General features: G+C 44.7%; 1 protein-coding gene across 2 annotated transcripts; it reads right to left on the bottom strand.

Annotated features, from left to right (window-relative positions):
• Positions 1-194: 194 nt before the first annotated feature.
• On the bottom strand, positions 195-27,021 carry LOC147100923 (trypsin). 2 transcript variants are annotated; one of them, XM_085967539.1, is made up of 5 exons: positions 26,804-27,021; positions 12,598-12,745; positions 12,356-12,500; positions 8,867-9,133; positions 195-876 (listed from the first exon to the last, which is right to left on the bottom strand). In XM_085967539.1, exons 1-5 carry the CDS (start codon positions 26,862-26,864, stop codon positions 727-729), a joined length of 771 nt encoding a protein of 256 aa, XP_085823665.1. In that variant the 5' UTR covers positions 26,865-27,021; the 3' UTR covers positions 195-726. The 2 variants fall into 2 exon arrangements, with proteins under 2 accessions (XP_085823665.1, XP_085823666.1); XM_085967540.1 differs by lacking the exon at positions 26,804-27,021 and adding an exon at positions 13,193-16,225.

Here is a 27,021-nt window from a genome sequence, read left to right as displayed (position 1 = left end):
AGGACTCAGGGCCCCCACCCCACAGAGTGAGCAGGACTCAGGGACCCCACCCCACAGAGCGAGCAGGACTCGGGGCATTTGATTTATAAAGACCTGGATTTAATATGTGTACTGTAACAAATATGTAAATGTGAATAATCTAAAGTGTAGTAAAATTCAACAAAGAGGTTTCTTCAAGACTATAAAAAAAAGTTACAAGTAACAGCCGCTTTATTGTTAGCAATATTACAATCAATATTGGGGTTAATCATAAATTAAAGCAGCATAGACATCATTTTATAAGCAAACCTCTACAAAAATAACACAACTTTGTCAGTCAAATGCCTATCTGCCTCTTTCAGTCTTATTTCAATAAAGTCTGTTTTCTGAGTCATTACAATTCAAATTCCTTACATGCTGATGCAAATGTTCAGAATTATAACATTTTAATTGGGACTGTCGGAAACAACTTTCAAATTATCAAAGCAATTTCAACCCCGTAGGGGAGTGGGTCTAATTGGAGAGCTCGACCAAAGAGCCGGCACAGGTGCGATGGGCCGAATGGCCTCCTTCTGTGCTGTCTTATTCTATGATAATGTGATACTCTGAATTCAAAACAAACTGATTGTCTTACTCTCCTTTGTTTGAAGTTTGTCCAGTCATTCGTGCAATTAACATAGGCTAAAACTATTAGAAAAGTTAACAGAATAATGATCAGAACTACATGCGAAGGTTAAACAAGCTGCTTTATGATCGTTTGATGGTCCTGATAATCCAGTTCCGAAACTTGGCCACAGCGGTGTATACCCCGGGAAACCTCCCGTCTCCACAGACCTTGCCCCAGGACACGATGCCGTATATTCTGCCTTTACAAATCAGCGGACCACCAGAATCCCCCTGTGAGAGCAAAACAGAATACTGCCTATCAGTTAATGAAATATAGCCCAAATAAACCCTGGCACACGCTCATATAATAACATCAATCATTTCCACTTCATGCGCGTCTTAATCAATGCCAAAAGTAACAAATACGTGTTGCTGGTCTAAGTAACTGTGGGAATGTGTTGATTAGTCACGTTTACTCTTTGCTCATTCACAGGCCTGCAGATTTTGATGTTTACAACTGATGAGAAAAAATGGAAATGGATTATAATTTGAAAGGTTAAACTCTAAACTCCGCTCAACAAAACAGATCTTCACAGAACATTGCTTCAAATATATCACATTTCTGTCAGAGAAATCATAAAAGAGTTTTGTTTGAAGAATGAATTGTCCAAGGGTTGTAAAAGAAAAACATTTCACTCAAATAGAGCCTTTGCCTCATAGTGCAGGCTTAGTGAGGTCAGGTGCAGATCTAAGATACTCTTCATCGAGAAATGTCAACATTGAGTTTAGGATTTAAAGAGAGGCGGATGTCGATCTTTACGGAGCAGCAGTGTATCTATAGTGCAGTTATGAACAACGAATTGTTGTTTCTACACAGCCTGATGGTGCAGGCGGGAGACACTTTCGAAATATGTGTTTTCATTGGCTAATAAGCAACCTTGCGTTTCAGCCAATCAAAGACTCAGAATGAAAAGGTTCAAATGATAGCTCCATGGGTCAATCTTTGATTCTGTATCGAGAGTTGGTGAGTAAACGTGAGGCTGGCTCCAGAGCCTGGCCAAGCCTAGGCAAGTAGACTCGTCTACAGCAGGTGCAGAGTTAAAATCCCTGAACAAACATCAACACGGGATTTTGTTCTATTTGGATACTTTCAATGAGCTTCAGCCATCTGAAGTGCCAGGTTACCCATCACAGGCCCGGCGGCATCACAAATCATGGGCATCTTCACCAGCTCCACTAGCAAAAACATCGGCAGAATGATTTGTACCAACACAATCCAATACACCACCACCACAGGCACTAATCTGGCACAAAGGATGCAGGAAAGCGAATTGTTGGAGCTCACTTCAGATCATAGACCTCCGGCATATAAAGAGGAGCAATTGTGTGCAACAGCAGTAGGATAGATAAACTTATCCTGTGGTGTTTCCAGCCCAATGGAAGAAATATGCGATGTTGGAATCTAGACTCGCTGCATCTTTGGAGCATCTGTCAACCTATGCTGTGGCTCGAAGTCCACCTTCTAGAGGGAATGTAGACCAGCAAGTAGCTGAACACACCCTCTATAACACATGGATCCAGCAATATAATCAACTGTTCCGACAGAGGTTGTATCAGACTAGGAATGAACTCTCCCAATATCTCTGCGAGCAGGGCTGGCAGATCTTGTCGAGTGATTCCAGTGATAATGGAAGGTTTGTTGTTAGGGATACCATTCAGGTTATGCTGCACTCCATGTGGTGTATGTAACTTGTTCCACCTTAAGAGAACTTAAACCTGTTCCACCTTAAGAGGTGTACTACTTTCTCTGGCTGCTGTATACGGTAATACCGGTGGTGACCACCGGTATATAAGTGCTGTGTAGTAATTTGCTGGGTAGTTCAGCCCTGACCTTCGACTAGTAAAGACCTGTTAAAGTTATTCTTGTGGCCTGTGTGCAGTGATTCATATTAACCATAACTGGAACACACAGACTTAACAGTGGCGACGAGTACGATCTTACCCTGTGGCAGAGATACATCCAAGGCAGTTTAACGGGCATCGAGAAGAGGCATCCGCCCTCATCATCCTGCTGAGAAAAGACTCGGGTCTGAAGAGCAAAGGAAGAATCCTGACACGAAGCCTTCCATCAGCGACAGGCAGTGATCATCCCTTCTACCACGGTGGTGGGTAAGCCGATCAGCGACGAGCAGCAAGTCGGCCACGTTGGCTGTGGAGTAGGGGAGGGAAAACAGAGGATACAAGGGCGGAGAACTCAACCACGGCCGGGGGAAAAGAGCCGGACAGAAGTCGGGGCCAGAGGCGCTGAGACTGGGGCAGCGTAAGGCACGGGAGCCGCGGTGAATGCAAATGCAGCCGGTGTAAAAGACCGGGCTGCAAGCGGGCTGGGAGACGCAACAGCGTCGAGAGAGAGCTCGACCGCGACCGGTGAAAAAGGCCGGGCAGCTACCGAGGCCGCGAGGCGCAGCGACCGGGACAGCGTAAGGCGCGGGAGAAAATTTAAAAAAACGCGGAGAACTCAGCCGCAGCCAGTGGAAAGGACCGGACTGCAAGAGGGGCTGGGAGGCACGAATTGAGAACCGCTGGGGAGGTGTGAACGGCAGCAATATGGCAATCGCCATTACAGCCAGCGGGGGAAGAAGACAAGCGCGGGAAACCGCCATTTTAAAATAAAAGAAAAAAGAAAAGAAATTTTTTTTTTGTTTCTCAAGAAGATTGCAAGGATGCCTAAGCGTGGTAAAATCAACGATTTCAATGCCGATGTTGAAGATTGGGCCACGTATGTAGAACGCATAGAAGTTTATTGTAAAGCAAATAAGATATCAGATGAGGATAAAGCACTAACCTTATTAAACTTAATGGGTGCGAAGACATACGGGCAATTGAAACACCTTCTATCACCAGAGAAACCGGCGGATAAGACTTTCGCGGATATTGTTACCGTCCTGAAAAATCATTTAAGCCCCACGCCGCTGATGCTAGCGGAACAATTTAAATTTTACAGCAGAAAGCAGCTGAAAGATGAAAGCAATGCTGAATTTTTAATTGAATTGCGTAAGCTAGCAAAGTACTGTCAGTTTGGAACAGGGCTAACAGATGCGCTAAGAGATAAATTTATGTGTGGATTGTTAAAAGAGACACAAAAGCGACTGCTTGAGGAAAATGAGCTGACGCTTGATAAAGCTGTCGCTATGGCAGCATCGCACGAAGCCACAGCGAGAGGCACGGCGGTAATGCAGCTACGGTCACCGGAACTCAGCACAAATCAAATGGTCTTGGGTACAGTAAAATGTTATCGTTGTGGAAAGACAGCGCATGATCAGAACCAGTGCTGGTTCAAAAAATAAGGAATGCAGAAAATGTGGCAGGCTTGGTCACATAGCTAAAGTATGCCGGTCAGGAGAGAAGACCAGCAACAAAAAGTCACCGCAGGGAAGGTACAGAAAGGTACACAAGGTGACAGAGAACAGTTCGAACGAACAGAAGTCAGATTCAGACGCCAGCAGTAATGAACTGGGTAGCTTAAGAGTACACAACGTTGGTAAGGAAGCAGACCTCCAGACAATTTGGGTCACACTTCAGATAGCAGGAGTCCAAGTGAAGATGGAATTGGACACTGGATCGGCATTGACGGTCATGAATAAGAAAGATTACAAAAGGTTATTCCAACATATTCCCCTACGGGATACGGAGATTGTATTGAAAACATACACGGGGCAAAGAGTATACCCCATCGGAAAGATAGAGGTAAAGGTGGTCCACAAGGGCAAAGAAAGCCGAGGAATGGACTTATATGTGCTACCTGAAGGAGGTCCACCACTACTGGGACGGGAGTGGATTAGAAAAATGAATATGGACTGGCATTCCTTAAAAGCACAAACGGTAGATGCCAGGGAAACAGATGTCAAACCTAAACGATTGTCCAGAATATTGGACGATGCTAAAGAGGTGTTCCAGCAGGGACTGGGAACACAGAGGAATTACGGCAAACATCAAGATTGAAGAACATGCACAACCAAAATTTTTCAAAGCCAGACTGGTACCCTATGCGATACGACCTGCTGTGGAAGCGGAGCTGGAAGCGCTAGAACGTTCAGGAGTACTGTCTAAGGTAGACTGGAGTGAGTGGGCTACGCCCATTGTTCCCGTGATGAAACGTCCTTCGAGCAACAAGCCGGGAGAACCAGGGAAGGTTCGCATCTGTGGAGATTTCAAGATCACTGTTAATCCGGTGCTTCACATGGTGCAGTATCCGCTTCCGCGGATTGAGGATATCTTCGCTTCATTGTCGGGTGGGAAACACTTCACCAAGATAGACCTGGCGCAGGCGTACTTACAGATGGAAGTTGAGGAATAGTCACGCCAGTACCTCAAGATCAACACGCATAGAGGCTTGTTCCGGTATAATAGACTGGTTTTTGGAGTGGCATCGGCTCCAGCAATTTGGCAGAGGGCCATGGAGCAGGTATTACAGGGAATTCCAGGCACACAATGTTACCTGGACGATATTCTGATTACAGGAGAGGGTGACGCGGAACAACTCGCAAATTTGGAACTGGTGCTCATCAGATTGAAAGAATATGGACTTCGAGTTAATCGGCAGAAATGTGAGTTCTTTCAGAAGCGGATCTCGTACTGTGGCCATGTCATTGACCAGGAGGGACTTCATAAGTCTCCTGACAAGATCGAAGCGGTTGTGAAGGCTCCCGCTCCGGTTAATGTATCTCAGTTGAGGTCATTCCTAGGATTGATTAACTATTACCATAAGTTTCTGCCAAATTTATCCACGGTACTGCACCCGCTGAACGCTCTTTTGCAGAAGGGAGTACCATGGGAGTGGAGCGAGGACTGTAAGAAGGCCTTTCACAAAAGCAAGGAATTGATAACCTCAGAGGAAGTGTTGGCTCACTTCAACCCAACACTGCCTATTCGTTTGGCTTGTGATGCTTCTCCATATGGTATTGGGGCAGTACTCTCACACAAGTTGCCAAATGGCACGGAGAGGCCAGTCGCGTTCGCATCCAGATCATTGACCTCCGCTGAGCGCAACTATGCTCAGATAGATAGGGAGGCTCTCAGCCTTGTGTGGGGAGTAAAGAAGTTTAATCATTACCTGCAGGGCCAAAAGTTTACGCTTCTGACAGACCATCAGCCGTTGGTATCCATTTTTAACCCTAAGAAGGGTGTGTCGGTGATGACAGCACAGAGACTCCAGAGATGGTCCCTTTTCCTAGGGGCACATCAATATCAGATAGAATTCAAAGGTACAAAGCAGCATGGTAATGCTGATGGGCTGTCGCGCCTGCCACTACCTGAAGAAGAGGAGACAACGAAGGTTGACCCTGTTGAGTTATTTCACTCGACCATCATCGAGTGTTTACCAGTCACCAATGCAAGTATTGAAAGAGAAACCAGGAACGACCCGACACTGTCCCGAGTCTACGAGGTGACAGTGAAGGGATGGCCAGCACATGGTGATTCTCTGTTACCGGCATTCTCGGCAAGACGAGACCAGCTGTCCGTCTGTCAAGGAACATTGATGTATGGAACGAGAGTGATTATTCCTCCTAAGTTAAGGGAAAGAGTTCTAAAGGAACTGCATGAAGGTCATCTGGGGGGAGTCAAGATGAAAAGCCTTGTTAGGGCTTATGTGTGGTGGCCGGGTATCGACCAACAGATAGAGGAGCTGACGAAAAGCTGCTCAGGGTGCCAAAAAGTGCAAAATGCACCTCCGATTGCACCACTGCATCCATGGGAATGGCCTTCAGCCCCATGGCAACGCGTACATATTGACTTTGCTGGTCCATTCATGGACTCCATGTTTCTAATTGCGGTAGACGCACATTCTAAATGGCCAGAAGTGATCAAGATGACTACCACTGCTTCAGAAAAGACAACTGCGGTGTTAAGAACGATATTTGCAAGGAACGGATTGCCAGAACAAATATGTTCTGACAACGGACCACAGTTCGTGTCAGAAGAATTCCAAAAATTCTTAAAGAAGAATGGGGTGAAACATTATACCTCTGCCCCATATCATCCGGCTACAAATGGGTTGGCCGAGAGATTTGTACAAACATTCAAAAAGGCAATAAAGGCCATGAGCGAAGATCAGATTCCACTACAACATAAGGTGGACAAGTTTCTACTGGCATATCGAAACGCCGCTCATGCAGTGACAAACCAAAGTCCTGCCATGATGTTTTATAACAGGAGGTTGCGGTCCAGGTTGGACTTGTTAAAACCAAATGTGCGGAGGGAAGTTGAAAACAAACAGTTCCAGCATATAAATAACAAGACCACTCGGAGTTTCGAGGTAGGACAACCAGTGTTGGCCAGGGACTATGGAAACGAGAAATGGCAATCCGGAACAATTCGGGCCAGACAAGGACCCCTGATGTACACGGTAGATGTTGGTAAAAATGTAATACGGCGTCATGCTGACCAACTGGTAGAATCGAGAACAAGGGTCGAACCCATGGTTACGACAGAGACAACCGTGGAAGAAGTTAGTGAACCTGAAGCATCTACCTCGGCAGTGAATGTACCTGATGATGATGTCCAAGACATAAGAGACCAACTAGAGGAGTCACCTCAGCAACAAGAATCAGAGACCCCTGAAAGGCGTTATCCAACTCGAATCAGGAGGCCTCCTGAGAGACTGAACCTTTGAACTGTTTCTACATGAAGTTGTATATGTATATATGTTATTATGTTATGTTAAATGGGGATATAACTGTTAAGCTAAAAAGGGAGGATTGTGGTGTATGTAACTTGTTCCACCTTAAGAGAACTTAAACCTGTTCCACCTTAAGAGATGTACTACTTTCTCTGGCTGCTGTATACGGTAATACCGGTGGTGACCACACCGGTATATAAGTGCTGTGTAGTAATTTGCTGGGTAGTTCAGCCCTGACCTTCGACTAGTAAAGACCTGTTAAAGTTATTCTTGTGGTCTGTGTGCAGTGATTCATATTAACCATAACTGGAAAACACAGACTTAACACTCCAGGTGCTTGGCCGCCTTCATTATCTGCAAACCACAATTTGGACAAAGTTTTGGATATCATAGCAGGTTTGTCTGTAGTGAAGCAGACCTGTGTCTCGACTTCTAACTGGTACCATCGTGAAGTAACAAGGGTCACAATCAGAAACAACCGCAACATCGTGAGAGGCATCAGATCTCAGGGTAAAATATAAAAATAAGGCAAATCACATTTAGTGTCATAAAATCAGAAAATGCTAGAAATACTCAGCAGGTCAGGCAACATCTGTGGAGAAAGAAACAGACTTAATATTTCAGGTCGATGACCTTTCATCAGAACTGATTTCAGATTTCCAGCATCCGCAGTATTTTGCTTTTGTTTCACAATTAATGTCATGTTTGTCGAAGTATTTTAAATGTAATTTTTCATTTAGTTCCTGTCCCTTTTATTCGCTTTCTCCTTCCGTCTCCTTTTATTCTCCAATTCTCTTTCATTCTTTGTCTCTCTCAATGCTTTATCCGCACAAGGTCTTTTGGTTCTCGCTCTCTATCTCTCTCCGACACCAGGACTGTGGCTCTGGGAGGAAATGTGGCTGCATTTACTGACCACCTTAGACATGAAACATCAATGGTCATCTTTGATAAAGGAACTTGAAGTGGAAAAGCAAATAAATGTTTTGCTCCCTGTTCAAATTGTAATTCTGAAGTGCATTCCCTAATTAAAGAGCGATACCCATATGATTGACAACCTCTGCAGATGCAGAGCAAAGCTCCTTCTCTGCTCCAGTCATGTGCTCAGCCCAAACTCAAAAGTCCAGTGACTACTGCATCAAAGAGGCTTGTCCCATTTTCCAACCAGCTATGTTTGTGATTTCCTTGAATGAGATTGCGATATTGAGCTAAGTTTTGCGAGTCCATGCTAGCAGGCGGTGAGTTACTTTGCTGTCAGTGCAGACCCAGAATATTCAGGCTTGGATGTCAGTTGAAAGACAGCTTTCTGCAATTTTGTATTTTTGTACCCAAAGCCAGTTCTTCCAACCAGCAGGGAGCAGAGACTTTCATCACTTTACTCTGGGCTGGATTCAAATCCATGTGTCACAACTGAAAGGCTATTGTTCTGAGTCACTGCGCCACCCAGTTCACTTGGGTCTGTCTGCCTATCATATTTTATAAATTTGCTAAGCTGTTTTAAGCTTATAAGTCCGTGCATTTATTAGTTTATTCTGATAGAAAGTAGAGGCACTCTACATTTTAATCTTTACTAATGCCTTAGTGTTGAAGTAAAGGTATCAATACCTGGCATGAATCCTTTCCTCCAGTAGTGAATCCAGCACAGATCATGTTGGCGGTAATGTTCCCACTGTACGAACCAGTGTGGTTACACTGTGAATTGGACACAATGGGTACTTTAACTGCCCTCAGCATTCTTGGCACGTGCCTTCCATTAGGACTGATGAAACCCCACCCAGACACGCGACATAATGTGTCTGCTTCTAACGATTTTTTTTGGCGAGGCAGAGCTACAATCCCAACGAAATAGTTCAGGTTGGCAGTTCGGGAAAGCTGTTTGAGATACATAAGACAGCCTTGGTCAGAAAAAACATCATGCCTAGTATGTGTTAGTTATAAACAATTTTAATACATTCTAGTCTGTCTACTTTAAAGGAGGGGGCACTCCTGAAATTTTATATCGGGGAAGAGATTTGTACCAAGGTGAAATGGTAGAACTAAAAGTCTTGCATTTATATAGCGCCTTCCACAACCACCAGATGTCTCAAAGTGATTTACAGCCAATAAAGTAGTTTTTCTTTTAAGTGGAGTCACTGTTGTAACAAGGTCAAGAACAAACAGCAATATAAGAGCCCTACAATTTTTCCGAGTGGCAGGCAGTGACTAGTGGGGTACCGCAGGGATCGGTGCTAGGACCCCAGCTATTCACAATATATATTAATGATCGAGACAAGGGAACTAGATGTAATATCCCCAAATTTGCAGATGAGACAAAGCTGGGTGGGCGTGTGTGCTGTGAGGAGGATGCCGAGAAACTCCAGGATGATTTGGACAGGTTGGGTGATTGGGCAGAAGCATGGCAGATGCAATATAACATGGATAAATGTGAGGTTATCCACTTTGGTGGCAAAAACAGGAAGGCAGATTATTATCTGAATGGCAATAGATTGGGAAAAGGGGAAGTGCAACGATACCTGGCTGTCCTTGTGCACCAGTCGCTGAAGGTAAGCATGCAGGTGCAGCAGGTGGTTAAGAAGGCAAATGGTATGTTGGCCTTCGTAGCAAGAGGGTTTGAGTACAGGAACAAGGATGTCTTGCTGCTGTTGTACAGGGCCTTGGTGAGACCACATCTTGAGTATTGTGTGCAGTTTTGGTCACCTTATCTGAGGAAGGATGTTCTTGCCATGGAAGGATTCACCAGGCTGATACCTGGGATGGCAGGAATGACGTATGAGGAGAGATTGGGTCAATTGGGCTTATACTCGCTGGAGTTTAGAAGAATGAGAGGGGATCTCATTGAAATTTATAAAATTCTGACAGGACTGGACAGACTAGATGCAGGAAGGATGTTCCCGATGGTCAGGGAGTCCAGAACCAGGGGTCACAGTCTAAGGATAAGGGGTAAGCCATTTAGGACAGAAATGAGGAGGAATTTCTTCACCCAGAGAGTGGTGAACCTGTGGAATTCTCTACCACAGAAGGCAGTAGAGGCCAATTCATTAAATATATTCAAGGAGGAGTTGGATATATTTCTTAAGGCTAAAGGGATCAAAGGATATGGGGAGAAAGCAGGGACCGGGTACTGAATTTGGATGATCAGCCATGATCTCATTGAATGGCGGAGCAGGCTCGAGGGGCCGAATGGCCTATTCCTGCTCCTATCTTCTATGTTGCTATGTTTACAATATGGCAAGTATTCCAATGCAGGGTAAAATCACTAGAAACCCATAACTTGAATGACGATTCGGTGGATCCCAACTGTCAGCCTCACACTGGATGGGTTCTGAATTTCCCACTAGTGTACGGATGTTTTTTTTCTAGTTTTCTTTCCCGCTCCTCCAGAGGGAGCAGGGATCCAGATCCACGGGTACTAGCTGCCCTTGAGAATCTCACCCAAGGGACCATTCTGCATCTGTAAACCTAGACAGGAACTGATAGTAAACCATTGGCCCATGGGGGTAGCATCAATGCCAAGTCCAATACTGACTCCACCCAACCTCTAATCTACACATTTTCCATCACTGACATCTTCAGCTTACCCATCAGGGAAGCTCAAAAAATACATTCAAAAAAATATTTAACATCCTAAATCAACTTTAACCATTCTCTGATGACTGAATTAATAAGCAGAAAGGTTCAGGTCCTTAATGAAAAACATGTTTGGCAAATCCTTTCTCAATGGATTACAAGTTTATGAGGCCAACTTAAATCAAGTCAAACTGCATTATTAGCTCACTTGCACATGACACCATCCAGACAAAAATGCCTCCTGTTTCATCTCCTTCTCCAAACAATGCCAAAGCCTTGTTCATGGAAAGGTGCCCAGTGCCTTCATGTGTCCCAGATTATTTGGATGTTTCAATTTTAGTGTGGGGAAAATTGCCTCCCTCATCTAACCAGACATGTTGTGAATTGGCACAAATGTCAGATGTGTTGGCCCTTCATTCAACAGGACTGCATATTTTTTTTTTTTTTTTTAAAAGCATTGTCATTCTTTTGTCCGATTGCCTGGACCATCAAGCAATGATTTATTATATTCAAATTTGTCAAAGGCGTCCTTTGTTTTGGCTACATTAAGGCAAATAGCCAGCATCCTCCCGAAACAGTGCCATCTAGAGAGCAGGGTTACAGCGGTTCTGAGGACCGCCTCAGAAGGAGCAACACCTGGTAAGTGAAACAATACTTTGTGGGTTTTTTACCTTTTAGTTGGAAAAGCAGGTATTGAACTCTTTGTGCTGTTATTTATCTTGTATATTCTTCAGGGGAGGCATTTCAGATCCAGATTAATAATAATTAAAAATAAATAAATAAAAGCACCATTGTTGGATTATAAGAACACTTCGATTTCCATTTAGTGGTGTACAAATGACATTATTCCTTTTTAATGATAACAAAGAGTGAAGGGGCCCACATTATTAAGTCAGGTAAGATAATACACACAGAAGAAAATTGGTGTTCCTGGCTTTGGCCATTTGTCCCTGGCTTTTGGGCTGTGTCCCTGATTGCCTGCATCCAGAATTTCAAGATATGGTAATAGCCCTTTAACTTTAAACACTGAAACCAAGGTTGTACAGAAGCTCGGTAGAAAAACTCTGAAAAGGCTGTTTCATTGGAGAAAACATGTTCTGTGGCTTCGGGGATTGATTACAGTCTAAGTAGGCCAACTGAATTAGATACCCATTCCTTCAGTTTTGATGATTATGGTGGAGTTTTTGCAAACTGTTCTACTCAAAAGCCCTGCCTAGGTATAAATTGAATGTTTGTTTAGGTATGTGTTCAATCCCATTTATCCAATTGTATATGGAATTTGAGGGGTCCTTCAATGGAACACTATGTTTGTAGATGAGTGAACAATATACACTATTAAAGGAAAACTAATTAGCTTTGATATTTTTATGTCAGCATTTATTGTTCTAGCTAATACATTACATAGTTACAAATAAGAATTTCTCTTTGAAAGGTTCATTCTATTGCAGGAGAAACGTGAAGGTACTTTACAGAGGTTAACACTTACTAAGGTTCAATACTGATAGGTGTCTATGACTAGATATTTACCTTAATCAACATGATATCAGAATCTTTTTTCTTTGCGTCATACTGAGGATGGGGTATGATCTTAGATGGGCGAAACAGTTGTTCTGTACCTTCATATCTGGATAATGAATGGTCTCCTGCTACTATTTGTATAGAATCAGCACCGCTGTAACGAAGCAGGAATACGTGTTTCATAGTTGTGCATTAACACAGTCTCCTTCATTACTAGAAATGGAATATTTTTAATACAGAATTCCACAAACCCATAATTGCAGTGTGCAGCTGTCAAAACCCATCTTCGGTGGATCAGAGACCCTCCACAGTAATGCGATCCTCCTGGTCTCTTCAGGGAAACCTGGTATTTGATGGAATGAGGCAACACTGAATAGCCACCGACAATCCGGGACCAGCCTTAGGAAGAGTTCAAATAAAGCTTCCAAGTTATACCATTTGATCGCGTTCCTACAAGGCTCAAGCTGACTGATTACAATGCAATCAATCATACATTGACAGCTACAAGATGAGCAGCGGTATGATATCTTGTTATATACTCTATTATTCCCACCCAGTATCAAAACTTTCAGCAGTTTGCTTTATTTGGCTTAACATTCTTGCTTGAAGGAAAGTAAGTAGCAACTGGGCTTCAGGTGTACATGGCAACCTTCTCAAATTTCTTGAGTTGAGATTACACATCTTAAATTTCAGTAGACAAAAGTAACACAACAATGTTAAAGAAGTTAATGTACTTCTGCTTTCAAAATATTCTCAACAAAAAAGGTAGAATGTAAAACAGCAATCAAGACTCATACATGGCTTAATGAAGTCATGAAAATTCAAAGTTAATGTGCAAACACTTACCATACGTTGACGGTAATTTTAAGAAGAGCAGAATCAGTATGTAAATATTGGAGACATTCATTTTGTGTTTATGGAGATAGAAAGATCAAGCAAGCATCTAGCTGAGTAATACTGAGCTCACCAACTGGGAACTACGAAGAAATTTCAGCATGTCAAGTGTTCTTTTATCCAGTTACTGAGTTTCCCCCGGCAGGTTCCCTTGTAACCTTATATATTGTAATTGGGTTTAAATGGGAATCTGCAAAACTGCAATCAAGCATTAACAACATGTATCAGATTTACCTGTAATTCTCTGCTTGAGGTGAAAGTGATAAGGTTTACAACTACTGTACTTCCACATATTCAACGCTGCTTAATTTTGGCCACAACCCATTCTTTTCAGTCAAATGTTTAAAGTAACGTGTTAAACTTTGCAAATAGAGGGGACTACTGTCAAAAGGGTGGATTCTGCTTGCAGGCAAATTGCAAGCTTTCATACTTAATGGTTGTTTCCAAATAGCTCAATAGATGTATTTATTGAAGGTTAAGAAGTGCTTTGCTTTTGAACTACACCCATCTAGTATTACAGAATAAATCAGGTTTTTTTTTTTTTTTTTAAGAACTGTCCTGGATGCTCAGAAATACATGTTTTTTAAATAAGCCTAACATAAAACCACATCAGGACAATTTAAATAAAATCCATTCATTCATAGATAAACTCCTGGACTTCCTCCTATTTACATTTAATGGTGAATCCCACTGAAGTGGGTGAATCTTCTTTACTTTCCAACCAATGTGAGTCGAAATGCAATAGAAAATAGCGCAACTCATGAAAAAAGCCAGCATTGCCTGGATGAGTGCAGCTCCAACAACACTCAAGAAGCTCGACACATCCAGGACAAAGCAGCCCGCTTGATTGGCACCCCATCCACCAACTTAAACATTCACTCCCTCCACCACCGGTGTACTGTGGCTGCAGTGTGCACCATCTACAAGATGCACTGCAGCAACACACCAAGGCTTCTTCGGCAGCACCTCCCAAATCCGCAACCTCTTCCACCTAGAAGGACAAGGGCAGCTGGCACTTGGGAACACCACCACCTCCAAGTTCCCCTCCAAGTCACATACCATCCTGACTTAGAAATATATCGCCGTTCCTTCACTGTTGCTGGGTCAAAATCCTGGAACTCCCTCCCTAACAGCACTGTGGGAGCACCTTCACCACACGGACTGCAGCGGTTCAAGAAGGCGGCTCACCACCACCTTCGCAAGGGCAATTAGGGATGGGCAATAAATGCCGGCCTTGCCAGCGACGCCCACATCCCATAAACAAATTTTAAAAAATTGAGACAAAAGAAGCAGTTACCGTGGTAACTTGCTTCCTTAACTGAACTGCAGGCATAAGTCACGCTGTTCTGTTGTTAAAAAACTGCATCTTTTTCAAGGAGCCGGCACAAGCACGATGGGCCAAATACCCTCCTTCTGTGCTGTGTTATTCTATGATTCTATAAGTGACTAAACAGACACTTAAACCAATCAAATAATAGCGGAGGATGTGGGAAACTGCAAGAAATTAAACAGAACAAATTATTTATACAGGCAGGTCAATCCTGGATTTTGAAAGACTATAGTATTTGCTTTTCCATATCTTTGAAATCAAACAGTGTATACAACAATTCAAGTTTTAAGATCTCACATACTGAGGAACTTCCAAGGTGTTTTAAACCAATAAATTAATTCTAAAGGGCTTGTGTTGCTGGCAAACATTGCAACAATTTGCATGCAGCAAAGGTTTAGAATGCATGTACGTATATGCACAAAGTGTGGTGAATACGATTGGTGAGCTACAAGCACAATTAGTCATGTGGCAATATGATGTTCTGGCTTAAAAACGGTGATGACTGGGCACTTAATATTCAAGGGTACAAGGTGTTCAGAAAAGATAGGGAAGGAAAAAAGGGAGGTGGGGTGGCAGTGCTGATTAAGGAAGACATTGTAGTGTTGGAAAGGGATGATGTTCTTGAGGGGACAAGGACAGAATCCATTTGGTTAGAGTTGAGGAGCAAAAAGGGTATGATCACACTATTGGGGGTATTCTACTGGCCTCCAATTAGTGAGACGGAGGTAGAGGAGCAAATCTGCAGGGAAATGCAAGAGCTATAGTGTGGTGATATTGGGGGACTTTAATTACCCAAATATCGATTGGGATAATGCTAGGGTAAAGGGAAAGGAAGGGGAGGAATTTCTGAAATGTGTTCAGGAGAATTTCCTTGACCAGTATGTTCTTGGCCCAACTAGGAAGGAGGCATTGCGGGTTCTGGTGCTGGGGAATGAGGTGGGCCAGGTCGACCAAGTGTCTGTGGGAGAACACTTGGGGACGAGTGATCATCATATCATATCATAAGATTTAGATTAGCAATGAGAGGAGCAAGGAACAATCTAGAGTAGAACTTCTAAACTGGAATAGGGCTAACTTCAATGGGATGCGAAAGGATCTAGCCAGGGTAAAATGGAACCAAAGGCTGACAGGAAAAACTGTAATGGAACAATGGGTGATCTTTAAGGAGGAGATGTTCCAAGTACAGGCTAGGTACATGCCAACAAGAGGAAAGGGTAAGGGAACAAAAGCAAGGGCTCCTTGGAGGACGAGGGAGATAGAGAAGATAATGAAACAAAAAAAGAGGGTGTATGATGCATGTCAGGTGAATTCTTCAAGGGAGAACCAGACCAAATACAATAAGTTGAGAGGGGAAGTGAAGATGGAAATAAGATTGGCAAAGAGAGAATATGAGAGTAGAATGACAGTTAACATAAAAGGGAACCCAAAAATATTCTACCGACATGTAAACATTACAGGGTAATAAGAGGCATATTAGGGACAAAGAAGGTGATATATGCTTACAGGCACAGGGCAAGGCTAGAATACTCAATGAGTACTTTGTATCATTGTTTACTAAGGAGGTGGATGCTGACAAAATATCAGTAGAAGTGGAAAAGGTAGAAGCAATGGAAGGGGTGAAAATTGATAGACAGGATGTACTAGAAAGGCTGGGTATGCTTAGAGTGGATAAGTCTCCTGGTCCAGATGGCTTGCATCCCAGGTTACGAAGGAAACTGGGGGAGGACATAGCTTGCCATAATTTTCCAATCTTCCCTAGATGCAGGGGAGGTGCCTGAGGATTGGAAAGTGGAAAATGTGACACCATTGTTCAAGAAAGGGTGTAAGGATAATCCTAGTAACTACAGTTTAACATCAGTGGTGGGTAAAGTTTTAGAAACAATAATCAAGGAAAAAATTAAGGGCTCTTGGAGAGGTTTAAGCTAATTAAAGAGAGCCAACATAGATTTGTAAAAGGCAGATCATGTTTGACTAATCTAATTGAATTTTTTGATGAAGTAACAGGGAGGATTGATGAAGGGAATACAATGGATGTTGTCTACATGGATTTTCGGAAGGCGTTTGACAAAGTACCACGTAACAAAATTGAGGCTCAATGAATAGGTGGGTCAGTGGCAGCTTGGATAAGGAATTGGCTTAAGGATGGAAAACAGCGAGTTGTGGTAATTGGCTGTTTTTCCAGACTGGAGGATGGTGGACAGTGGTGTTCCTCAAGGGTCAGTGCTGGGGCCACTGTTTTTTTTGACAGATATAAATGACATGGATATTGGAATACAGAGTAGAATTTCTAAATTTGCCGATGGCACCAAATTGGGGGTGTAGCAAATAGTGAGGATGATACCAATCGACTGCAACAGGACATAGAAAGGCGAGCAGAATGGGCAGACAAGTGGCAAATGGAATTTAGTACAGAGAAGTGTGAGGTGATGCATTTTGGCAGAAGGAACAGGGAGAGGCAATATACACTTAATGGCACAGTTTTAAAGAGTGTGCAGGGACAGAGGGACCTGGGAGTTAATGTGCATAGGTCCTTGAAGGTGGCAGGACATATTGAGAGAGTGGTTAACAAAGCATATGGGATCTTGGGCTTCATAAATAGAGGTATTGAGCACAAAAGTAGAGAAGTTTTGCTGAAACTTTATAAAGCGCTGGTTAGGCCACAATTGGAGTATTGCATCCAGTTCTGGTCACCACACTTTTTAAGAAGGATGTGAAGGCCCTTGAGAGGGTGCAGAGGAGATTTACCAGAATGGTTCCAGGGATGGGGGATCTTAGCTACAAGGACAGGTTGGAGAAGCTGGATTTGTTTTCATTAGAGCAAAGGTTTTAAGGGGTGATTTGATAGATGTGTACAAGTTTATGACAGGTTTGGATAGGCTAGACAGGGAAAGGCTGTTCCCACTAGTTGATGGTACAAGGACTATACACAGATTTAAGGTTTTGGCCAAATGATACAGGGGGGATGTGAGGAAAAATCTTTTTTATGCAGCAAGTGGTGAGGACCTGGAACTCGCTGCTGACGGAAGTGCTGGAGGCGAAGGCATTCAGTGTTTTCAAAGGGAGACTGAATAGGCACTTGAGGGAAATGAACTTTCAGGGCTACGGGGATAGGGCAGGGGAATGGGACTGACTGGATTGCTCTACAGAGAGCCGGTATGGATTCGATGGGCCGAATGGTGTCCTTCTGTGCCGTTATGACTCTATGGGCTGGATTTTGCCAGCCCTGGGGAGGCGGGTTTGGAGGTGGGACTGCCGGGAAAATGGCAGTATTTGGAGGCGGGTGCCCAACCCACCCCAACCCGCCTCCATGCCATCTTGCCAGGAGGCGGGTAGCCGACCCGCGCCGGGTCCTGCCTCCTCGAGGCGGGAAGGGGATTAATGCCAATTAACTGCCTGTTAACAGGTAGTTAACAGGCAGTTTTTTGGCTAATCCCTATTTTGAGCCCTGAAGTGTGGGCTTATTTAACGGCTCCAAACCTCGCCAGGGTCAGCGAGGCGGGCCGTCGGTCTGCGGGGGTCGGAGGGGCCGAGATGTCCGGTGTGCAGGTGAGTAATGGGTGCATGTGTGCAGAGGTAAGTGTGTGAGGTGTGTGTATATAAAGTGTTTTACTAAGTTTTACTTACCTTTACTACTTCCTGCAGGCTTCCTTCCTTCAGGTCTCGGGAGTCCCTCAGCTCACCGGCATTCGCTGACATCACCTGTAACTGGCTTTCCCTTAATTGGCCTGCTGAGCCCGCTGGGCAGGCTTAACATGGTCAATCAAGGGAAAATAGCGTGGGTTGGCCACAAGTCGATGGAGGCGGGACTAAAACCCAACAAGTGGGAGTTCCACCTCCAAAAGCTCCCCATTGACAAAATCCAGCCCAGTGACTCTAAGTCCCATGACCAGTAAATAAATGAATGACCAGATCACCTGTTTTTAGTGGTGTTGGTTGAGGGATGAATGTTTGCCAGGTGACAGGGAAAACTTCCTTCTCTTCTTCAAACAGTACCATGGGATCTTCAACATCTACCTGAAGAGGCAGACAGGGCTTCAGCTTAATGTCTCATCTGAAAGACACCTCCGACAATGCAGCACTCCCTCAATACTGTGCTAAAATGTTAACCTAGATTATGTGATGGTGTGGAGATGCCGGTGTTGGACTGGGGTGGACAAATGTAAGAAATCACACACCAGGTTATAGTCCAACAGCTTTATTTGAAATCACAAGCTTTCGGAGCGCTGCTCCTTCGTCAGGTGAAGTGGAGAGATGCATAAAAACACAGCTTATATAGTCAGAAAATAATGTCAGATGTTTACAGGTAATCTTTCTAACTGCCATTTATCACACCTCGGCAGAGAGATAATCACAGCAATCAAAGGTGTAAATGGTGTCCAAACAGGTCAGTCAGGAAAACATTACATCAAAGAACAATGAGGTGGGGTCACAAGGGGTCAAATGTTGCAGATGCTGGGGTCTGTATGAAAAACAAAAAAAGACAAACATGTTTTTTGCTGGAAATCACAGCAGGTCCGGCTGCATCTGTGTGGAGAGAACAAGCCAACGACAACTCAAGTCTGGATGACCCTACGTCAGGTGGGGTTACATGTAGCGTGACATGAACCCAAGATCCCGGTTGAGGCTGTCCTCATGGGTGCGGAACTTGGCTATCAGTTTCTGCTCGACGATTTTGTGTTGTCGTGTGTCTCGAAGACCGCCTTGGAGAATGCTTACCCAAAGATTGGAGGCTGAATGTCCTTGACTGCTGAAGTGTTCCCCGACTGGGAGGGAACACTCCTGCCTGGCGATTGTTGCGCGGTGTCCGTTCATCCGTTGTCGCAGTGTCTGCATGGTCTCGCCGATGTACCATGCTCCGGGGCATCCTTTCCTGCAATGTATGAGGTAGACAACGTTGGCCGAGTCACATGAGTATGTACCATGTACCTGGTGGGTGGTGTCCTCACGTGTGATGATGGTATCTGTGTTGATGATCTGGCATGTCTTGCAGAGGTTGCCGTGGCAGGGTTGTGGTGTCATGGTCGCTGTTCTCCTGAAAGCTGGGTAATTTGCTGCGAACGATGGTCTGTTTGAGGTTAGAAACATAGAAGATAGGAGCAGGAGTAGGCCATTCGGCCCTTCGAGCCTGCTCCGCCATTCAACGAGATCATGGCTGATCATCCAAACCCTAGCACCCGGTCCCTATACCGACAGCCATCCCACCCAAGCCCTATCCCCGTAACCCCACGTATTTAATCCCCCCTAACACTAAGGGCCAATTTTTATCATGGCCAATCAACCTAACCCGCACATCTTTGGTCTGTGGGAGGAAACTGGAGCACCCGGAGGAAACCCACACAAACACGGGGAGAATGTGCAAACTCCACACAGACAGTCACCCAAGGCCGGATTTGAACCCGGGTCCCTGGCGCTGTGAGGCAACAGTGCTAACTGTTTGACGGCTGTTTGAAGGCGAGTAGTGGAGGCGTGGGGATGGCCTTAGCGAGGTGTTCATCATCATCGATGACATGTTGAAGGCTCCGAAGAACTTGGCGTAGTTTCTCCGCTCCGGGAAGTACTGGACGACGAAGGGTACTCTTTGGTTGTGTCCTGTGTTTGTCTTCTGAGGAGGTCTATGCAATTTTTCGCTGTGGCCCGTCAGAACTGTCAATCGATGAGTCGAGCGTCATATCCCGTTCTTACGAGGGCATCTTTCAGCGTCTGTAGGTGTCCATCGCGTTCCTCCTCGTCTGAGCAGATCCTGTGTATTCGCAGGGCTTGTCCATAGGGGCTGGCTTCTTTAACGTGGTTAGGGTGGAAGCTGGAGAAGTGGAGCATCGTGAGGTTGTCCGTGGGCTTGCGGTAGAGTGAAGCGCTGAGGTGTCCGTCTTTGATGGAGATTCGTGTGTCCAAGAATGAAACCGATTCTGAGGAGTAGTCCATGGTGAGTTTGATGGTGGGATGGAACTTGTTGATGTTATCGTGTAGTCTTTTCAGTGATTCTTCGCCGTTGGTCCATCGGAAGAAAATGTCGTCGATGTATCTGGTGTATAGCGTTGGTTGGAGGTCCTGTGCAGCGAAGAAGTCTTGCTTGAACTTGTGCATGAAGATGTTGGCGTATTGGGGTGCGAATTTGGTTCCCATGGCTGTTCCATGTGTTTGGGTAAAGAACTAGTTGTCGAAGGTGAAGACATTGTGGTCAAGGATGAAGTGGATGAGTTGTAGGATGGCGTCTGGAGATTGGCTGTTGTTGGTGTTGAGTACTGAGGCTGTCGCAGCGATGCCGTCATCGTGGGGGATACTGGTGTAGAGTGCCGAGACGTCCATCGTGGTGAGGAGTGTTCCTGGTTCAACTGGTCCGTGGGTGCAGAGTTTCTGTAAGAAGTCTGTAGTGTCATGACAGAAGCTGGGGGATCCCTGTACGATGGGTTTCAGGATGCCCTCGACATATCCAGAGAGGTTCTCACACAGGGTTCCATTGCCTGATACGATAGGACGTCCGGGTGTGTTGGCTTTGTGTATCTTTGGGAGGCAATAGAAGGCTCCCACGCGGGGAGTACGTGGGATGAGAGCACGTAGGATGCTTTGAAGGTCTGGATTGAAGGTCTTGATCAGTCTGTTGAGTTGGCGGGTGTGTTCTTTGGTCGGATCTGCGGGTAACTGTCTGTAGTGTTCCTGGTTGTCCAGTTGTCGGTATGCTTCTTTGCAATAGTCCATTCAGTTCTGTATGACGATGGCTCCTCCTTTGTCTACTGGTTTGATGACGATGTTGCGGTTGGTCTTGAGAGCGTGGATGGCGTTGTGTTGTGCTCGGGTGACATTCTGGACTGTCTTGAGTGTGGCTGATGAATCTGGCATTGATGCATCTCCTGACAGCTTGAGCATACATGTCAAGCTTAGGGCAGCGACCCTCCGGAGGGGTCCAATTTGACTCTTTCTTCTTCGGTTGCTGCACTGCGGATCCCTCTGTCTGCTGTTCCGGATCATTGATTGTCTCATTGGGTTCGCTGCTGACATCTTGGGATTTGTGGAAGAATTCCCGGAGCCTCATTCTCCTGATGAATTCCTCTGTGTCTGCCGCGAGACCGATGGGGTCCATTTTGGTGGTGGGGCAGAAATTGAGCCCTCGGCTGAGAACTTCAATTTCGTCTGGTTGAAGGGTGTGGTCGGACAGGTTGACGATGGACTTCCCCGGTACCACGGTTGAAACCACAGGGGAGGCTTGGTTGCTGCTGCTGGTGATGCCGAGTTTCTCAAGCTTCCTGTTCTTGGTGTGCATGTAGGCAGCGTAGTTCCGTTGCCTCGTCTGTTTGGCGGTGTCTCGTAGCTGATCTGTTGTGTCCTGAGCACAGGCTGAGAACATGGACTCCATCTCGGTTTCGAGGTTGCGGCGTCTGCTGTAGAGCTGGTGTACGAGATGGTTGAGGAGTGTCTCTCCACTTCACCTGACGAAGGAGCAGCGCTCCGAAAGCTTGTGATTTCAAATAAAGCTGTCGGACTATAACCTGGTGGTGTGTGATTACTAGATTATGTGCTCAAGTCTGCAGTGGGGCTTGTACCCACAACCTTCTAACTCCGAGGTGCAAGTGCTGAGCTAAGCTGACAGATAAAAATGTTATCAAAATAATGCCTGCTTGTGTAATCTGCATTGCCAATACTAGTTAATTTCTTGGTAAGTCATAGAGTCATAGAGTTTTACAGCACAGAAAGAGGCCCTTCGGCCCATCGTGTCTGCGCCGCCCATCCATCCCTGTCCAGTCTAATCCCATTTTCTAGCATTTGGTCCATAGCCTTGTATGCAATGGCATTTCAAGTGCTCATCCAAATGCTTCTTGAATGTTGTGAGGGTTCCTGCCTCTACCACCCTTTCAGGCATTGAGTTCCACATTCCAACCACCCTCTGGGTGAAAAAGTTCCTCCTCAAATCCCCTCTAAATCTCCTGCCCCTTACCCTGAATCTATGCCCCCTTGTTATTGACCCCCCTACTAAGGGGAAAAGTTCCTCTTTGTCTACCCTATCTATGCCCCTCATCATTTTGTACACCTCAATCAGGTCCCCCCTCAGCCTTCTTTGCTCCAAGGAAAACAACCCCAGCCTGTCCAGCCTCTCTTCATAGCTGAGGCGCTCCATCCCAGGTAACATTCTGGTGAATCTTCTCTGCACCCTCTCCAAAGCAATCACATCCTTCCTATAGTGAGGCGACCAGAACTGCACACAGTACTCCAGCTGTGGCCTCACCAGCGTTTTGTACAGCTCCATCATAACCTCCCTGCTCTTATATTCTATGCCTCGGCTAATGAAGGCAAGTATCCCATATGCCTTTTTAACCACCTTATCTACCTGTTCCGCTGCCTTCAGGGATCTATGTACATGTACACCAAGGTCCCTCTGACCCTCTGTACTTCCTAGGGTCCTACCACTCATTGTGTATTCCCTTGCCTTATTTGTCCGTCCAAAATGCATCACCTCGCACTTTTCAGGGTTAAATTCCATTTGCCACTTTTCCGCCCATCTGACCAACCCATTTATATCGTCCTGTAGCCTGAGGCTTTCCTCCTCGCAATTTACCACCCCACCAATTTTCGTGTCATCTGCGAACTTACTGATCATACCTTTTACATTCTCATCCAAATCATTTATGTAGATCACAAACAACAAGGGACCCAGCACCGATCCCTGAGGTACCCCACTGGACACAGGCTTCCAGTCACAAAAGCAACCTTCGACCATCACCCTCTGCCTCCTGCCACTCAGCCAGTTTATGATCCAACGTGCCAAGGCACCCTGGATCCCATGGGCTCTTACCTTCTTGACCAGTCTCCTATGCGGGACTTTGTCAAAAGCTTTACTGAAGTCCATGTAAACCACATCCACAGCATTTCCCTCATCCACCCCCCTAGTCACCCCCTCGAAAAATTCAATCAGATTTGTCAGACATGATTTACCCTTGACAAAGCCATGCTGACTATCCCCGATTAATCCTTGCCTCTCCAAGTGGAGACTAATTTTGTCCCTCAGAATTTTTTCCAATAATTTCCCTACCACAGATGTTAGGCTCACTGGCCTGTAATTCCCTGGTTTATCCCTGCTACCCTTCTTGAATAATGGTACTACGTTAGCTGTTCTCCAGTCCTCTGGTACATCCCCTGTGGCCAGAGAGGTTCTGAAAATTTGTGTCAGAGCCCCTGCAATCTCCTCCTTTGCCTCCCACAGCAGCCTGGGATACATCTCGTCTGGGCCTGGGGATTTATCCACTTTTTGGCCTGCTAAAACCGCTAGCACCTCCTCCCTCTCGATGCTAATATGTTCAAGTATGTCACAGCCCCCTTGCCCGATTTCTATGTCTGCATCGTCTTTCTCCATAGTGAACACAGATGCAAAAAATTCATTTAAAACCCCGCCTACATCATCTGGCTCTACACACAGATTGCCACTTTGGTCCCTAATGGGCCCTACCCTTTCCCTGGTTATCCTCTTGCCCTTAATATACTTATAAAACATCTTAGGATTTTCCTTTATTTTGCTCGCCAGTGTTATTTCATGGCCCCTCCTCGCCCTCCTAATTTCTTTTTTAAGTATGCCCCTGCATTTTTTATACTCCTCTAGGGCTTCTTCCGTCTTTAGTCTTTTGTAACTGCCAAAAGCCCCCCTTTTATTTCTAATGCATTTTTGTATCTCCCTTGTCATCCAAGGTTCCCTTTGCTTGTTGGTCCCACCCTTGACCTTTACAGGAACATGTTGGCGTTGTACTCTCTATTTCCCTTCTGAAAGTCTCCCACTGTTTTGATGCGGATTTTCCTATAAGTAGCTGCTCCCAGTCCAATTTGGCCAGATCCTGCCTTATCATATTAAAATCGGCCTTCCCCCAATTTAGAACCCTTATTTCCGGGCCGTCTTTGTCTTTTTCCATAACCACCTTAAATCTCACCGAATTGTGGTCACTGTCGCCAAAATGCTCTCCTACTGACAGTTCCACCACTTGCCCGGCTACATTCCCCAGAATTAGGTCCAGTAAGTCTTGTCCTTTTTTTGTACAGATTTATTTTAACTTAAGGGAAAGAAAGTATGCAAGTGATCTGTGCATTGCAGCATTTTAACCGTTTAAAATGCCACTGAGCCAAATATTATTCAGCTGTTTAAACCACCGGTGAGCAAAGCCCAGTAGATTGTTGAGCGGGATGTATAATCCCCAGCAGAGCCTGCACTCTCTGCCTGTCGTCGCTTACCAATGGCAGCACTACGAACAATGACGGACAGGTAAAGACCCTCTGGTCATCCCGCCTATCACGCACAATTGCGATACCTTGTGTATCACAGTATATACTCTCCACCCCACCTAAAACCACATGACCTCCTGGGAGAGGTGGAAAAAGCAGATAAAAACCCAGGCTAATTTCGGGTGGGGAAATCTGGGAAATTCCTCTCTGACCCATCTAGGCAATCGAAACTAATCCAAGAGATCACTCTGGCCGTAACTTCCCTGAAGTACTGACCTCTTGTAAGAGGTGATCTCCGCCCCAGTCAGAAAGAGGTCCAGCTCTCACTTGAAGGAATTCAGCGAATTGCATCCACCGCACGAGACGGCGGCCTATTCCAGAGGTCCACTATTCTCTGGGAAAAGAACCACCCCCTGACATCCAACCTAGATCTGGCCTTACATAACTTCAATTTATGACCCCTGGTCCTCCCTAATCTATTTAATTGGAACAAATTGTCAACTGGAACACAATCTATTCCCTTCATCATCTTATAAACCTCAATCAGATCACTTCTAAGTCTACGCTTCCCTAAAGTGTAGAGTCCCAGCTCTTTTAGTCTATCTTGGTAACTAAGATGCTTTAGACTGGGAATTAGTCTAGTGCCTCCTCCTCTGCACCTTTTCCAAAGTCTCAATATCACTCACCATGTGAGGAGACCAAAACTGGACACAGTATTCCAAATGAGGCCTGACCAATGTCTTGTACAAGGATAAAATAGTATTCCTTATCTTATATTTAATCATCCTATGAATGCATCCCAACTCTATCAGCTCTAGCTCTCTCATCACAGCATTGCTCATGTACCTTTAGAGAGCGATGCACTAGAACACCCAGATCTCTTTCTTTCTCCACTTTCTTTAATGCCTTTCCCTGACAGGTGTATGAATGTTGAGCATTCGCCTTACCCACATGCATAACACTGCACTTATCCAAATTAAGCAACATTTGCCAGTCACAAGCCCAATCTCCCAACACATTAAGATCCACCTAATGCCATCGAGCAACATCTACAGTCCTAACACTCGCACAGATCATCGAATCATCTGCAAATTTGCAGATCGTGCCCTCAACACCTACATCTGGATCATTAATAAAAATAGTAAAGAGCAACGGCCCCAACACCAATCCCTGTGGGGCATCACTGGTGACCGTCTCCAAACAGGTCCAAATCCAGCTATAACTAGTTTTCACTTATGTCGTGCAAGCCAGTTTTCAATCCACCTCAATATGTTACCACTAATACCAGAGGTGTAAATCTTGTAGAGAAGCCTCTTGTGCTGTACCTTATCAAAAGCTTTTTGGAAGTCTAAGTAGACAATGTCTACTGGGCTTCCCTCATCCACTATCTTTGTAACTTCTTCAAAAAATACAATTAGATTTGTAAGACACGACCTCCTTATGAAGCCAAATATGTCCCTCTCTATCCAAGCATATATTGCATCCCTAATGATTCCCACTGAACCAACTGATCTAACCATTGACACAAAATCCATGTTACATAGAATTACATAAAATGTACAGCACAGGAACAGGCCATTCAGCCCAACAGGTCTATGGCAATGTTTATGCTCCACATGAGCCTCCTTCCACCCCTCTTCACCAAACCCCATCAGCATATCCTTCTATTCCTTTCTCCCTCGTGTGTTTATCTAGCTTCCCTTAAATGTATCTCTGCTCTTCACCTCAACCACTCCCTGTGGTAGCGAGTTCTACATTCTCACCACTCTAGATAAAGAAGTTTCTCCTGAATTTGTGACTATCTTGTATTTATGACCCCTAGTTTCAGTCTCCCCCACAAGTGGAAACATCTTATCTATGTCTACCCTATCAAACCCTTCTATAATCTTAAAGATCTTAATAATGTTGAATGGATACTCTTGTCAAATACATTTATCAAAATGCTTTTCATTATTAATCTGTAGTTTTACTAAAGGTAAGTCACTACTTTTCAAATGTAACTATGGATGAAAATATTTGAAGATTTTATTACTCACTTTCTTCCTGTAAGCAAGCTATTTCCTCAAGTATCCTTTCATGGCAACCTGTTGACAGCATTAGACATTCTGCTAAAGATTAGTGTGGAATATCTCAATAAATCATTGCTTCAATCTTCTACCTCTCTTCATGTACAGAGTACAAGTACAGCTCTGAAGTGATCAAATCTACAAATAAAAAGACCAGAATTAAACTCTGATATATAATATTTTTATCA

This window comes from Somniosus microcephalus, chromosome 25 (genome assembly GCF_052327205.1).
Source record: "Somniosus microcephalus isolate GS21.2 chromosome 25, FLI_Smic_1.0, whole genome shotgun sequence".
Lineage (NCBI taxonomy): Eukaryota > Metazoa > Chordata > Chondrichthyes > Squaliformes > Somniosidae > Somniosus > Somniosus microcephalus.
This window is presented reverse-complemented; position numbering and strand designations above follow the sequence as displayed.

What these genes read in the sequence shown, in the direction of transcription:
- LOC147100923 (XM_085967539.1), bottom strand. Translation starts at nt 26,864, where the DNA reads ATGCTGTCAACAGGTTGCCATGAAAGGATACTTGAGGAAATAGCTTGC. An exon ending in GCTGCACACTGCAATTATGG is followed by an intron (nt 12,501 to 12,597) that starts GTTTGTGGAATT and finishes GCTTCGTTACAG; the next exon opens with CGGTGCTGATTCTATACAAA. An exon ending in GAGGAAAGGATTCATGCCAG is followed by an intron (nt 877 to 8,866) that starts GTATTGATACCT and finishes TTGCTCTCACAG; the next exon opens with GGGGATTCTGGTGGTCCGCT.